The sequence below is a fragment of the Buteo buteo genome, chromosome 9 (assembly GCF_964188355.1).
Source record: "Buteo buteo chromosome 9, bButBut1.hap1.1, whole genome shotgun sequence".
In the NCBI taxonomy this organism is placed as follows: domain Eukaryota; kingdom Metazoa; phylum Chordata; class Aves; order Accipitriformes; family Accipitridae; genus Buteo; species Buteo buteo.
Genome location: NC_134179.1, coordinates 6,767,455 through 6,783,859, shown reverse-complemented (window position 1 = coordinate 6,783,859; position 16,405 = coordinate 6,767,455). Strand labels below are relative to the sequence as shown.

At 43.5% G+C, this 16,405-nt stretch overlaps 1 protein-coding gene across 6 annotated transcripts in view; it reads right to left on the bottom strand.

Moving 5' to 3' along the window:
* The window catches only part of NCAM1 (neural cell adhesion molecule 1), a 159,469-nt gene that overhangs the window by 61,966 nt on the left and 81,098 nt on the right, over nucleotides 1-16,405 (bottom strand). For all 6 annotated transcript variants that reach the window (XM_075035119.1, XM_075035116.1, XM_075035113.1 and 3 more), the window contains exons 2-7: nucleotides 5,689-5,763; nucleotides 3,965-4,183; nucleotides 3,084-3,227; nucleotides 2,112-2,249; nucleotides 1,489-1,606; nucleotides 59-228 (exon numbers count right to left, since the gene is read on the bottom strand). In XM_075035119.1, the coding sequence (XP_074891220.1) occupies nucleotides 59-228; nucleotides 1,489-1,606; nucleotides 2,112-2,249; nucleotides 3,084-3,227; nucleotides 3,965-4,183; nucleotides 5,689-5,763 (864 nt within the window). The remainder of the gene's footprint in view (nucleotides 1-58; nucleotides 229-1,488; nucleotides 1,607-2,111; nucleotides 2,250-3,083; nucleotides 3,228-3,964; nucleotides 4,184-5,688; nucleotides 5,764-16,405) is intronic.

Below are 16,405 nucleotides of genomic sequence, written 5' to 3'. Positions count from 1 at the left end.
AGTGAGCTACCAATAGCCAACTGGATTGGAAAGGAGTGGACGGTATGAGCATGTTTACCAAAGACTTTGAGATGAATGGTGGCATCCTGCTCGCCAGCCTTGTTCTCAGCAATGCAGATGTATTCTGCTTCGTCACTCTTATCAACCTTCTTGATAATGAGCTCAGACCCATCGTAGTTCAAACTGTACTTCTCTTCATCATCGGCCTCTTCTATTGGCTCTCCATCCCTGCAGGCACAAAGCACACTGGCTGTGTTGGGGAGGAGCAGCAGTCAAAGGTTATTTGTTTTGGGCTTGTTAATGCTAGAACCGCATTACTACACTGAAACTCCTCAGGCTGAGATGGACCACCACCTTTTCCTTTCTCTATGGGCTGCAAAGCTTACATTTTGATCTATTCCTAATCCCTCCTGCCTTAGGGCTCTTGGCAGCTGAAACTTTGCCTCCTGACACACATCATAGCCTATATACAAGAGCTATAAACACCATTGAAGGTAGCTTCTGTCCTTGCATTTCAAGGCAGTATTCCAAGTTGTCATCAGCTTTTTCAACATTACAACTTGTCCTCATAACCTTCGCCAAAGGCTACACAATTTCAAGAATAGTATACCTGCAGTCTGTATCACTGCCTGACAGTGAAATTTAGACCTGATGAAATGAAGAGAAAGACTTCAGACGCAGGTCTCCTGGCATGACAAATGCAAGTTACAGCATCCGCTTTTGCCTAAGTTTCACCACCAGTGCAACAGATGATAATAAACTGACCCACGGGACAGGTCTGGTCAGCATGAAGCTTCATCTGTATTTGCATCTTGACAAAGGATGCAATGGGACAGTTAAAAATTGCTGGGTTTACTGTTATTCTTGTTTTTCCAGGAAGCTGTACTGGTTTTGGCTGAGACAGAGTTAATTTTCTTTATAGTAGCTCATATGGTGCTATGTTTTGGGTTTGTGACCAAACAGCATTGATAACACAATGATGTTTTAGCTATTGCTGAACAGTATACACACAATGTCAAAGGGTTTTCTGTTTCTCACACTGCCCTGCCAGTGAGTAGGCAGGGAGTGCACAAGATGTTGGGAGGGGATACAGCTGGGGCAGCTGACCTGGCTAAACACCTACCTACCAATGGGAAGTAGTGAATGAATTCCTTATTTTGCTTTGCTTGCATGCACAGCTTTTGCTTTATCTATTAAACTGTCTTTATCTCAAGCAATGAGTTTTTGGATGTTACCCTTCTGATTCTCTTCCCCATCCCACTCAGGGGGCATGTAGTGAGTGGCTGTGTGGTATTTAGCTGCCTACTGGGGTTAACCCACAACAGAAGCTAACTGCAATTCCATTATGAGGCCATTTTTTCTCTTGTGAGAAAAATGAATTAATCTTATTCCAGTTAAAAAGTTACTTTCCCTCCAGCCTGGTTTTCCAGCCCTTGGTGAAAACATCCATGCTCACACACAATCAGGACACTGCACACAGCATCTTACTTTGTCCACGTCATGGTTGGCTCAGGAAAGCCATCAGCATCACATGCTAAAGTGACAGACTGGCTGAGGTTGGCAGTGGCATTCATGGTGCTCTGCCTGGCGCGCACAGAAGGAGGTACTAGAAGAGAAGGAATCCACACTGAAGTTAGAAAGGACAGAAGATGTGAGCAAGAGTGAGCCCTGGAAGGCTCACTGTAAATCTCTGCAATGCACACAGATGTCACTAGTAATTCAAACCCTTATAACATCACGTGCAGGTTTCAATCAACAGGTTTGATGCATGAGCTCTCCAAGGCAATCAGCACAGGGAAGGAAGGGCAGGGGGTGGGGAGACACACAGAAAATCAGTATTGTGGACAAACCCACTTGTGGGTCCCAACAAGATCAATACCTCACTCTAAGACATGAGACACTTAAGGTTTCTCTTGACATGATAATTTCCTGTAAACATCTGGTAAACACTCAGTCAATTTCAGGGACATTTTTATTTGACACAGCAGAGAAAGATTAGTAAGTTGATGGTAAATCGTGAGTATGAAGCTAAAGTAACATTTCCATCAGCAGCCTGGAGTGCAGGTGCTACATATCCTGCTCCCGTACTAGCCTTACTCTAAGCTGCTCACCATTTACGATGACCTGAATATCTTTGAAGTTGATCTCCCCACGAGCCAAGATCCGGCCCTCACAGCGGTATGTCCCTTCATCTGTTTTCTTGATGCCCCGGATCTGCAGGTAGTTGTTGGACAGCACTATAAATCGAACTAGAAAAGACAAAAGGAAAGCTCACTGCAGGTAACAGGTTCTTCTTCTCTCCTTGCCCTTTCTGGGTTGAGACAAGGCTTAGCATAATAAAATATCCCTTCCCATCATTTAATGGAGATGCTGCTGTAACTGGATCTGACATTGCCAAGAAAGAAACCAGATGTGGGTAGCAGGCAAATTGCTCTGGTGCTTTAAGTACACAAGGAGAAATAAACAGATAAATATACACAAACACATTTACACTTAATTAGCATCAGACAACAAGCAATTTGAAACTTTCCCCTCTTGCCCAAGGGTGGCAGAGTTCAAGTCTTACTACAGTTCCCTTGTGCTAGCAACAAGCAGATGTGGGAAACAGCTGAGGCACGAATGCTCAGCTGGAATCAGGGCTCCAAAGTCTCCTCTGCCAGTAAAATACCCCTCTGGGCATGACAGTCTGCAGCATTTTGAAAGAAAGAGAAAGGTTCTTGCAAGAAGCTTTTAGCCCCTTTTCCTTAGTAAGACTGGAGAGTGTCATAACATGCAGCTTTTCTGTCTGATGGCATTTCTTTTACCCGAAATATTTTTCTAGCATTCCTTGGCCTATTCCAGTGTCAAAGCCTGATGGCCATTTCTGTGGAAACATTATTGCTCTGCCACTGCCAAACAGCACCTTGAATAACTAAATTCACATCCTAAGACCTAGTGTTAGGTACAAATTGCTTCTCTCCTCCCTTGTGACCACCACCATTTTGTTCTTCTGAAACCCTTGTATGAACTTGATTTGAGCCCTGATGAGAGATGGACATTTGACCCCTGAATGGACAAGCACCAAGACATCTCTTGTGCCTTACCATCTTTTTTTAGGATAACATCCCTGCCCTTGTGCTTCCAGATGATGGTAGGAGGCAGCGAGCTGACCACATCACACACAATCACAGCATCATCGCCTTCCTTGAATTCCTGAGGAGTGGGAGCATTCTTGAACATCAGCTTTTCTGAAAACAACGGAAGGAGAAAGTCACTGCAGCTTTCTCAGCACACCTCAAGCTCTGCTCCTGACTCAAGCCTGAGGAAAGCAAAGAAACTCCAGAGGACATTTTCTCCAGAAATCTTCTTGTTCCCAAGTGGACAATAAAGGTGTGCCTGACTCAATGCACTACACTGCAACACAGGAACCCCATTTTCCAGCCCTGTCTCCCAGGCATATCAGTGGGCCAAATACTCTACCTAGCTCACCAATTTGTCCACACTGCAAAGAGAAAATGTGAACTTGGAACTGCTCAGCTTCCCGGCAGGAAGCAGAGGAGCTGCTGTCATGGCTTTGCTGATGGCTTATTATAACCCTTCTGAATGTGTGATGCTCTTTACTGAACACTAGTCTTATCTCATAGCATGCCTGTCATCCACAAAAGCTGCTCTCTCTGCTTACTCCTCCCAGACATTTATGATGCACCAGAACTTTCTCCTTCTACCCCTTCTCTCCCGTCTTTCAGAAGGATTTAAGCAGTAGACACACTGGTAATGCCCTAACAGGCCAAGGTCTTAGCTCCCACCTACCCCTCCAAACCAAGAAAGGGGAAGCCTGCATCTTCTTAACATCCCCTTTCTTTTCACCCTCCTGCTTCCCCTTTAAAAGCAGCCTTTTCTAGGAAGGTAAAATGGTTGCCTCCCTAATCTTGCCTCATACATGTGCAAGGTAGACCAGAAAATAGCCTCGGAGCCGCTCTCTTACGGAAAATTTTCACATTGACGGTGGCCTCGGAGTCTCCCTCCTCCACGCTACTGACAACACATTTATAGATGCCAGCATCATCAATGTTTGCGTTGTAGATGGTGAGGGTGGAGGAGAAGTCATCATTTCGCACCACTGAGATGCGCTGTTGGTTCGGCGTCAGCTTCTCACCATTAGGGGAAAACCAGGAAATGTCTTTGTATTTGGCCTCCCCTGCCACTAGGGACAATAAGAGAAAACAGAGCAAATTGAAATGAATTCCCAACAAATCTGCACAGAGGGAATTAAATACAACCAGTAGGGCTATGCGGAAGACTGACCCAGGGGAAAGGCTTCTGGTACTTGAGAAGCAACCAAAGAAAATTCTCTCTCACAGCACTGTGAATGGTCAGCTGCTGTCCTGCAAAAACGATATTAGGTTGGTTTTATAATCTAAAGGGGTACACTCATTTTAGCCCAGAATGGCCTTCTGTGCATCCTGGGATCCCATGTCCCAGTCCCTCCACTACAAAGATCAGCCCAAGAAATGAAAATCTCTTCTTGCTTCAGCTCCTTCATGTTTTCAATAAAAACCTGTATTTGCAGGCTGGGCTACTTTGCACACCAAAACAGTGACATTGGTGTAGCAGCAGTTCTGGCATTGATCAGCTTAAACCTCCTGCTACATACAGTGTGAATCAGAATTGTTATTAAGTGGTTCCAGGCTGTCTCTTTGTTGCAGCTCACATCTCTGCATTCCTCAGTGTGGCTTTGTTATTTGGGACAAACTCCTATTATTGGAGGGGCTTTAATTGATCCCACAGTTTTCTGAATGCAAATATCATCACAACAGCACTTGCTGAGAGCATACTTTCATTTTTAAAGCACTGGCATTAACAAATTCATTTGCAGTTAAGCACTCCTGAATCACATGACCTCATTACTTGTCCCAGCCAGTACGCTCCTGAGGAAGTGTGGCCCTCTGACGGCATTTTGCTCCCAGAGTTCATTACAGCACCTACTTGCTCTGTGTCATGCTTCAGGATGCTATCATGTCAGTGCTCCAACATACTAATTCCTCCCATTAGAAATCAGGCCAGCTGCTTTCAGGAGAACCTCTGAAGAGGACATAAGGATGCTAATCTGGAAAATGCCGTGAAATTGTAGGACCTGCTCTGGGGCACATGGATTGTGCCAGCACTGCACCACGTTTTGCAGGAGAACAGCCCAGGGCAGTTGGTGGCCTGAACAAACAGTAAATTGGCTCAAAAGAAATACAAGTTTTCAGCAGCATTAAAATCCGTAGTTGCAGAAGTAACAACTCTCAAGTCACCTAGCACTCCCATTACTGCTGTTAGCAGTTGATTAGAGAAATTACTTGGAAAAACAACAGGCTTAATTCAAAAGATCAAAGAGCTGTGGAACGATGCAAGGTGCCACTGTTGTGGCTGTTGCTCAAGCTTAGAGACAACACTTCAGTACCTGTTTTTTCATTTTAAAATCTGTTTGCTGGAGCTGCTTTCTGTTGCCAGCTCTCAAGGGAGAATGCATTTACTGTTTCCAGTAAACAGCATGTGTTGCCTTTGTTCCTCAGCCTTATAAACCATAAGGGCATATGAGAAAGAAAGAGCAAGAGATCTTGCAGCTAGACCTGGCACTGGAGCTTTTACCCCCAAGTTAATACATTGATTGACCTTCCCAGCAAGCCCAGATAGAGACAACTGATGCCATAAGCCATCACTCACCTTGACATAAGAAGAACTTAGATTCTCCAACGCTGATCTCCCCCTGGCTTGGAACAATGTCCACTTGTAGTGAGGCTGGAAAAGAAATGAGCACGCAAAAGATCATTAGACAATAGGAGTGGTCTTCAGCAAAAAAGCTTTGCCAGCCTTCCAATCCCATGGCTCCTTTACTCATCCAATGGAAGAGCATAGGGTCAAGCATTCTTGGCTTCATAACTGTTGCTCTTTATCAGTATTTATCTGAATGCGCCATGGACTCCTGAGAACCCAAAAGAAGTTGCTAACATTCAGAGTTGCTTCCAGCCCTTCATAAAACCACATGGAATGATACAGAAAGGGCTGATTTACATTCAAATCTCTACCACACTGCACTACTAGGGAGCGAGCTTGGTGTGCGCACCAGAACATCAAACAGCTTATAAGGACTCCTCTGAATTCAAACTGGAACTGGCTCAAAGTTGTATCCTGGCAGTAAATACAAATTATCTTTGCTCTGGAGACTACTTGTTGCTGTATGTGATACCGTATTCATATAAGCCCCAGTTACCAACCATCGCAAATGCAGAATGGAAGTCACTGGGTCCTTGATCTCCTAACTCTGATCTTCTGGTCAGAAACATAGTCCAAACAGCCAGCAAATCAGAGATGTTTATGGCAGACAGAGCACACCTGGATTAGGAAGGAAATTTCTTCCAGTATATACTGACAAGAACTATTGGCAGTTTGTGATTTCTGCCTTCACAGCACTGGCTGAGACTTGCTTCCAAGTTCATCCAGGCACATTTCACCTAACTCCCTCCTACTGCAGAGGTGAAAATATTAGCAATACTTTGGTCTCTTCCAATGTCTTCTCATGGCATATCCCCAGTGTTTTGGGGGTTTTTTTAGCTTTTTTTTAGTTGTTTTCTTGACTTTTTTGTTTTATTTTATTTTATTTTTAAATAAGAGACTGAAGGTGTTTTGGCAGCAGAGATGGAGCAGATGGTCCATGGACCTGAGTGAAGCATCTACTACGTGCTTGTCTGGAATTGAGGGAGCCTAGAAGTGAAAGATATTGTACCTTCTGTGCTCCCTACAACTGAATCCAGCACAGCCTCAAAGGAATCATTTAAAAATAATGCAAGTTAGATAATAATTCCACAGAGTATATTTGAGGATACAGTTGCTGAAAGAAATCAAAATGATTCCCAGACATTTTCAATCTCCCTTCTGACATCTTTAACTCATGTGTCTTGCCTGAGGGTACTCCCTCGCCTTCCTTGTACTTTTCAATGAAGTACAAGTTGTCCTTCTAGCTCCTGCATTCAGCCTGTTTTATTTCTAGGTAATCTAATTTCTCTCAACTATACTACTTTAATATAACTCAATCCCAAACAGAACTGCAAGTACAAAGAGCCAAATATAATAAAAGGCTAAAGGTTTATTAGATTCAGTGCAGTGAGGACTAAATAGCCTACTTCTATAGGTTCATTTTTGTTGTTTTTCTACAAATCTTTCCAACATCTGAATTCTACATTTTCAATCATATTTCTGGGGTGCTCTTCCTGGGAAGGTGTCTGCTGTATGGACTGAGTGGAAATCTTAAATGCCTCAAATCCAGAACTCTGAGTTCCTCCAGACCAGATTTCTGCTTTGCAGTACTATCTAAAACATTTATCCTTCTACATTACAATGGGAGTAGATTTGAGCATAGACAATATTACAAACTCAATTAATATCTTTGGGCAGCAGCTGCAGCAATGCGCAGTGATGCAAATATTCCAGAATAACATTACAGTAGTTTCCCGTATGAAAACTTCAGAAGCTGGGGGCATCAGCAGAAGATAGGCACCTTTTAATAATGGGACCTTTTTACAGTGTTTTCAAATTATCAATTAAACTGTCTTTTATGATCTTGGAGATCTTTTAAGATCTTGGATCTTCAGCATGTGAGTGATAGCTCCCATTTAGAAATTAAATTTACAGAACCAAGAATCCTTAGTCTCACCCAAATGAGAACAATTTATTAAGGAACATTTAGAGCTCCTGGGTGAACAGTTAAATGTTTGTTAAAGTTCAGAGGCTCTGGTAACTGCTGCTGTAAAAGCCTTCTCACCTTCACTCATAAAGTAAAAAAGAAAGGCCAACATTGACAACAGAAGTCCAAAGTTCAGTTTTTGAATCCATATTTAGGTATCTAAATTAAAAGTAGGGCGTTCAAGAATAACCAACCTCTCTGAGCAGCTCTCTAAGTAGGGCAAGTCTCCTATCTCAATACCTAAGCACAGTTTAGAAGCCTACATTTGGAGTCCCACTACTGGAAAAAAAACCAACACACTCCCCTCCACCCCCCAAAAAACCCCCAAAACCCAAACATATTTTTTCCTCATTTATTTACAAAAGTGAACCTGATTAGCATTTAATAGACAAAGGAGAAGGAACATACCATTTTGGAAGTGTCATCAGAAACCAAAAGCAAAAAGTCAAAGATGCTGAATTTATTAAAACAATCGTGGTTTAGTACAGTAAGGGGAGAATTAACAATCACAGCAAAGCAAGTTAGACAGCCAAGATGAAAGCTAACCAGATTTCTGCTCTGTGTTGCATACAGTCCAGTATGGCTACTTATTTTCTGATCTGAATTACATTGGTACTAAACAATTAAGAAGGGAAAGCATACCTCCCCATTTTCATGTTCATTTACAATCAGCCTTCCACAATGCATATCCAAGCATGCCCAATGCCCTTTTCCCCCGGCAACATCACTGCCTTCTTCATAGCATAAATTATGAACCATTAGGCAGAAAATGTAATTGGATTCTGGCTTTCCTCCAGCTATGGCTTAATGCTGCAGCAACTCTGTGGCCTAACAAGTCCAGGTCAAGTATAAATTTCAAGAGGCCAAAATGAATAGGTTTTATTTTGAAACTGCAGCCACTAGCTTGCAGAAAACAGTCATCTTAATCAAGCTATTCCTCTACCCCATGTAGCAAGAGCACTTCTCAGCAACTTTACTGCAAATACTTCGTCCATCACCCTCTGTGTTTTCATGCTGTAGTGCACAAAAATCCTTCTCTCAGAGCAGCTAATTTTACCTCCAGACCACAGGAGGCATTAGTTTTAGCTGCCAAACACACCTGAGTTTTTAAGAAACATGCACTGCTTCAGAAATAAAAACCTGTTTGTATGTGCCAATGGCAACATTCCTTAGAGTACTTGGGAAACAGACATATGGACTGTGGGTGTTAGATGTTAAGTATACAGCTATACACAGAATGAAGGAGTGCTGCCATCATTAAAAAGGACTTTAAGTATTAGGATTTTCTGATAAGGTGTCTGAGCACATTTCTTTAGCCAACAACCATTCTGACACAGCATTTCTCTTCATAAGTAAACTCTGCAAAGGATAATAATAGTGCAAGGTCCACGCCACTTTTCTAGTTTTACTCTCACCAGATTTTAGCAGGCTATACTGATAGACACTAGTATTCCATCTCAAAAAAAATGGGATATAGCAGTAAACAGAAACAACCCAGCCAAGATTCAATTGAAACCAGAGCTCATGAGCACTGTGTGTTCTAGTTCTGGCCAACATTTGCATGTATGGCTGTATATCTTGCCTAGCCAAGAGGCTTTCAGAAGCAGCTTTCAGCCCCTCTTGGCCTGCCCAAGACACTCTCCTGAGCCCTGCACTTTTTATCAACTGGGAACACAACGAAATTGTGATTGAATTCCCTCACAGCACTGCCTTGGAAAACCAGACCAGTCCAAGGAAGGGCATTTAGACTAGTCATCAACTTACTTTCTTCTCAGCCAAGCACCGCTAGCAAACAGTGGGGTGCTGGTAAAATGGCTTTGAGCTAATTGAGATCTAATATAAATTCATACCCTTTTTTTTTCTTTCCTTTTTTTTGCCACACTACACTATATAAATACACCAATGGGCCTCTTGTACACTTTTGAGTTGCTGCATGCTGGGAAGGCAGTGGCAAAGGCTGGGGTTATTAATGCCTTTCATTCTATTCTCAGGTGCTTTCTGTTACAGCTAGAAATGAGAAAAAAAGGCTCTGTGTAAAGCATTGAACTTTTCATCACCCCAGAATTCAGCATTTGTGTTCTACCTTACATCTTTTTTATGCATGTCTGTGCCACAGTAGATGCAAAGAATAGGAGGAAATCACACAACCAGGAAACATCTTACTGTAAATGCAGCCAAAAGGGCCAGGCAAGAGATCTGAACCAAGGCAACAACATCCAGCTCCCAAGATTTTCCCTCATTTTTTTCTAAGGGCTCAGCTCCTTCTATGCATTAAGAAGGGCAGGTTTTCAAGAGAATGAAACCTAGAAACCACCTGTGGGACACAGGAAGGCAAAACTTTTTGGAGTCTTAGAAATGAGAGAAGGAAGGACATCCTTGGTTATGCCTCATTCAGACAGTACTCCCTCTGCTCCACCAGCTGCAAAGTTACCATTAAATCTCCTAATTACTGGCCTAAGTAATAGAATTTCTGGAAAGGTTACGCAGAGGGGCAGCAATTCCTACACTACTATTGCCCCTGTATGTCAGGGCAGTCCCTTCAACCATGACACAAGGGAGGCAGACAAGAAACCTCCTGATATTATTACTAACACTGGAAATGCACTTTTCAAACCTAGCAATTACCATGACACAGAAACTGTGACCTCATGAGTAGCAGGAACCAGAGAGCCAGTATTAACAAATCTACTTCACACTACACTTCAGTTTCATTAATCTAGTACTGGGAACAAGATGCTGAAGTACTCTGTGAGAGGATCAGGTAGGTCAGATGCACACTGTATATCTTGTGACTTTTCTTGAAGGAGATCGCTGAAACATACAGAATTGTATCTGCATTGCTGGCAGCTTAGGGCCTAGGTAATCCCTTTTACAAGAACATACTAACCTGAAAAATCTTCTCATTGATAGATATTTCCTGCTAACCAGACTTCATGAGCTGACTTTTGAGCAAGTTACATGACGCAAACTTCTGATACAAGCAGAAAACTGGTGTGATTGCTGCCTCCGTACTTGTCCTGATTTCAGCTGCGATAGAGTTAATTTTCTTTCTAGTAGCTGGTACAGTGTTGTGTTTTGGATTTAGTACAAGAATAATGTTGATAAGACACTGATGGTTTCAGTTGTTGCTAAGTATTTCTACTACGTCAGGGACTTTTCAGTTTCTCATGCCCAGCCAGCAAGAAGGCTGGAGGGGCACAAGAAGTTGGGAGGGGACACAGCCAGGACAGCTGACCCAAACTGGCAAAAGGGGTATTCCATCCCATGTGACATCATGACCACTATATAAACTGAGGGGAGTTGGCTGGGGGGGGGTGGTGGGGGTGGTGGATCACTACTCAGGAACTAACTGGGCATCAGTCAGCAAGTGGTGAGCAACTGCACTGTGCATCACTTGTTTTGTATATTCCAATTCTTTTATTATCATTATTGTATTTTTTTTTTCCTTTCTGTCCTATTAAACTGTTCGTATCACAACCCATGAGTTTAACTCCCCCCCCCCCCCCCCCCCGCCCCGATTCTCTTCCTCATCCCACAGGGCGGAGGGGAGTGAGTGAGCGGCTGCGTGGTGCTTAGTTGCTGGCTGGGTTTAAACCACAAGAGTACTAAACACAGTAGCTTCATTATTGCCTTGTTCATCTACTAGCAGTCCATAGGCACTGTTACATACTATTTTGTCATATTTAAAACATGTTATCTCTGTGCAGCTTACAAAACAACAGGGATGCCCCTCAAGCACATCTTTTCAAAGGGCTCAGCAATATACAGTATTCTGTTCACACAGTTCGAAGAAAACCAACAGAACTCAGTGATCTATTGCACATTAGGAAATGGGACTGATTTAGAAGGTACACATAGGTAGCTGTGTGGCAGATAACATGCTACAAGCTTGTATTCCAGTGGTACTTTGCTCACATGTCCATGGTTCTGGGTCACTATCATACTGCTGGGACAACCTCTGTATTTCTATTTTAAGATGCTTTCCCTGCTTTCATCTCTCCTCTACCATTCATTTACCTCCCTCAACGGACAAGCTGTAAAACCAAACAAAAAAAGGCCTCCCCTCAAATGCTTATTCTAAAACAGAGGGAGCTGACACACGTGAATCTACACCCTTTACACTTGATTTACCTTACCCCAGAAAAACCGGATAAGGCCAGTGTCATTCAACAAACTGCTGCTGTCAGAAACACTAATTTGGTCTTTTAAAATGTCAGTCTCTTGTTGAACACTGCTATTAAACAGTGACAAGGTGACAGTCACTGACAGGCCATGCTGTAGTATTAAGCTGGCTTGGGAAATAGTGCAGAATATCAGTAACAGTGCTAGGCTGGCCCTGGAATAGAAGATTGCAGTTACTATAGTATGCTGTGCTTTTGAGAGTACCTGCTACTTTTGTCTGTTCTGCTCATTTAGTGTCCTGCACAGAAGGTGAATTACAGAGCTTCCATCCAAGCAAGGAATACTTCCTCTTTAATTCTTTCAACCCAACAGGGACACTCCACAGAGTTTATGTTCTCTGCATACCTATATTGGACGTATACCTATATTGGACATATCTGAAAACACACAGGCACAGCTTTAAATGTACATACTGATACTATGAGAGTGTTCTGCACCAACACAAAGCTACACTTAGATCCTACTGCTAAGCTGACAGAAATGGGGGATCCTTAGCAGCAGCAGCTTCCAAAATAGTATCCAATAATTTCATTACACTCTAAACATAGAGGGCTGGGCATAGCAGATTTCCTATAGCAACTCATCCATCCTATGAAGGGCACTCTTGCAGGGCCTTATAGAATTATCTGTGCATTTGTCTCAACCTCTTTGTAATTTAGGACGTTAAGGTCACATAAAGTATCTCAACAGGCATCATCATTATTTTTCTCCAAGTTGTTCTATCCAAGCTTGCTACAACATTAGCAACTCCATAAACTCAATCTTTATTCAAAGGCACAAGTCACATACTGAGGAGTTCCCCAATTTGCAGTGACACAGTGTGCTGCTTTTGGCTGGGACACAGTTCGTTTTCTTCATAGTAGCTTGTATGGGGCTAGGTTTTAGATTTGTGCTGGAAACAGTGTTGGTAACTCAGGGATGTTGTCATTACTGCTGAGCAGTGCTTACACAGAGTCAAGGCCTTTTCTGCTCCTCACCCTGCCCCGCCAGCGAGGAGGCTGGGGGTGCACTAGAAGCTGGAAGGGGACACAGCTGGGACAGCTGACCCCAACTGACCAAAGGGATATTCCAGACCGTATGACATCATGCTCAGCATATAAAGCTGGGGGAAGAAGGGGGCGGCGGAGGGGGAACATTCGGAGTTCCCAAGTAACTGTTACGTGTGATTGAACCCTGCTTTCCTGGACATGGCTGAACACCTGCCTGACGATGGGAAAGAGTGAATGAATTCCTTGGTTTGCTTTGCTTGTGTGCGTGACTTTTGCTTTACTTACTACACTGTCTTCATTTCAACCCACAAGTTTTCTCACTTTTACTCTTCCGATTCTCTCCCCCATGTCACTGGCAGGGAGTGAGTGAGAAGCTTTGTGGTGCTTAGTTGCCGGCTGGTGGGGTTAAACCACAACACACAGCAGTGCTGAAGCACAACAGGGTTTCCTTTCATAGAATCATAGAATCGTTTAGGTAGAAAAAGACCTTTCATACACAAGTAGCTCTTACAGGAAGGCGTATCTGTTTACCCACCTAGAAGAAACGCATTGCTGAAAAGATTCACATTTCTTTAGTCAAGACAGGAGAGACTTCTCCTATGTGGTAACAGGCTGTGATGGGTTAACCCTGGCTGGATGCCAGGTGCCCACCAAAGCCATACTATCACTCCCCCATCCTCAGCTGGACAGGAGAGAGAAAAATATAACAAAGAGCTTGTGGGTTGAGATAAGGACAGGAGAGATCAATCACCAATTACCGTCACGGGCAAAACAGACTCAGCTTGGGGAAAATTAACTCAATTTATTACAAATCAACCAGAGTAAGGTAATGAGAAATAAAACCAAATCTCAGAACACCTTCCCTCCGTCCCTCCCTTCTTCCCAGGCACAACCTCACTCCCGGATTTCTCTACCAAACCCCCCCAGCGGCACAGGGGGACGGGGATGGGGTTTACGGTCATCACACGTTATTTTCTGCCGCTTCATCCTCCTCAGGGGGAGGACTCATCACACTCTTCCCCTGCTCCAGCATGGGGTCCCACCCACGGGAGACAGTCCTCCACAAACTTCTCCAATGTGGGCCCTTCCCATAGGCTGCAGTTCTTCACGAACTGCTCCAGCATGGGTCCTTTCCACGGCGTGCAGTCCTTCAGGAGCACACTCCTCCAGCGTGGGTCCCCCACGGGGTCACAAGTCCTGCCAGAAAACCTGCTCCATGGGCTCCTCTCCCCACAGATCCACAGGTCCTGCCAGGAGCCTGCTCCAGTGCAGGGTTCCCACGGGGTCACAGCCTCCTTCGGGAACCCACCTGCTCCGGCGTGGGGTCCTCCCTGGGCTGCAGGTGGATATCTGCTCCACTGTGGACCTCCCTGGACTGCAGGGGGACAGCCTGCCTCACCACGGTCTTCACCACGGGCTGCAGGGGAATCTCCGCTCCGGTGCCTGGAGCATCTCCTCCCCCTCCTTCTTCACTGACCTTGGTGTCTGCAGGGTTGTTTCTCTTACATGTTCTCACTCCTCTCTCCAGCGGCTGTTTCTGTCTGTCTCAACCTTTTTTTTTCCTTCTTAAAAATGTTATCACAGAGGCGTTACCACTATCGCTGATTGGCTCGGCCTTGGCCAGCAGCGGGTCCTTCCCAGAGCTGGCTGGTATGGGCTCTCTCGAACACAGGGGAAGCTTCCAGCAGCTTCTTACAGAAGCCACCCCTGTAACCCCCCCGCTACCAAAACCTTGCCACACAAAGCCAATACATAGGCTTCATGATGTGAAGCATATGGCTAAGAATAAGGATACATAACAATGCAGATTATAAAAGTAAAAGCAAATTAACTATTCAAAATTGACAACAGGGAGCCAGAGAGGCACATAGGATGGCTTTATTCTGGGAGAATGCATGATCCTGCAGTTATGGAACCAGCCTAGGCTTTCAAGATTTATCTTGGACATCCTGTCCCTCCATTGACTGCCTGTGTGGTATTGGACAAGTCACCTTCAATCAGTGACTAGTCCCCAGCTATGCTAAACAGTAGAAGCATCTTCTCCATGGCACAAAGACAACAGGAAAGACAAATATGGAAGAGTGATGTGCTCGGACCATGGCAATAAGGTGAAGATTATCAGAATTCAGACCTGGCTCAAACTCTGATTTTGCTTATGAAACTGGAAGGATAAGCATATCTGACACATTCAAGGCTGTTGACCTACTATTCAAGTCAATCTCCAGCACTGCTGCATCTAAGGTCTCAGAGTGTCTATATAATATATGATTCCTTGAAAAGGACTGCCATGCCCATGTGTACTGTACACATCACATATCAAGCTATTTACTTTTCCTATATTAACCGTCTCTAGGAAAGGTCAAACCCCTATAGTTTGCTAAATACAGCCAGTGCTTTCCAGGTCACCAAGAATTACTCTCTGGCAACAGCATCCGTAGAAAACAGCTCTTATAAATCAGAGGCATCTATGAAGTGGCAAGCAAGACATAAATATGCACTGCAATCTCTAAATTATCCAACTGGCCAGAATAATGATTAGCTCTTAAGGTTGGGGAGATAAGAGAAACTTCCTCCTCTTCTTAATTGCTCAAGACCTCAAATGGCACAAATAATCCTCTTAATGTCCAGAACCTGAAAAATTACTTGCCTACCTTCTTCACAGCTGCTACTGGCTGCTCTGAACTTCTGCAAAACAAGACCAAAGTAAGCACATCCACTTCCTGCCCTTCATCATTTCATTAGAAAACCAGACACCATGATCAGTAGCTGCTATTACGTACCTCACTGCTCATATGCATTTTTGTGCATCAGACATTTAGACTGCCCCTATGTTTCAGTGTCATTCTGCAGCACGGTAGGTGAACTAAAACCAGTACAATCTCCTGGTCTTTTCTCTTGTTTGCAGATACACAGCTGCTTAACAGTACAGACATGATTTTGCTCTCAATGTAACAGCTAGATAGGTTCCTAAATGCTCTTTCTCCTCTATTTCTCAAAGTTTCTCAGCTTCCTGATAAACGTCAGGTGAAAACAGTTTGTCAGTTAGTATTTCAAATAATGAATAATATTGTTCCTCCTCCAAGTTTTACCCTACCAGTGAATCCAAATGTCAGTAAAAAAATCACTAGGCTCGGCAGGTTGCCTGTATTGGAAATACAAAAGATAACAGCATTACATTGTTTCAGGCCAACTTAGACAAATCTTTTTGCATTTTCCTTCTCCTACCATTAATGCAAGTAATTTCAAATATGTCTTTAAGTAGTACTTAGGAGCTTTGTACTAAAAAAAAATAAAATAACCATAGGTACACAGTTAACAAAAGGTGGGGTTTTTTTTAATTTTAGTCTGTCGTTATTAGTAGCACGATTAGATAATCTTCTGCCTTCTGAGGCACACATAACAGCTATTTTGTCCTTTTGCCTTTGTAATATCCCTAAGTATAGTTTTCTCCTCCATATCGCCATGAATTGATTTCCCTGCAATCTGAATGTTGACAGAAATTATGTCAACATTAACAATCACATTTTCT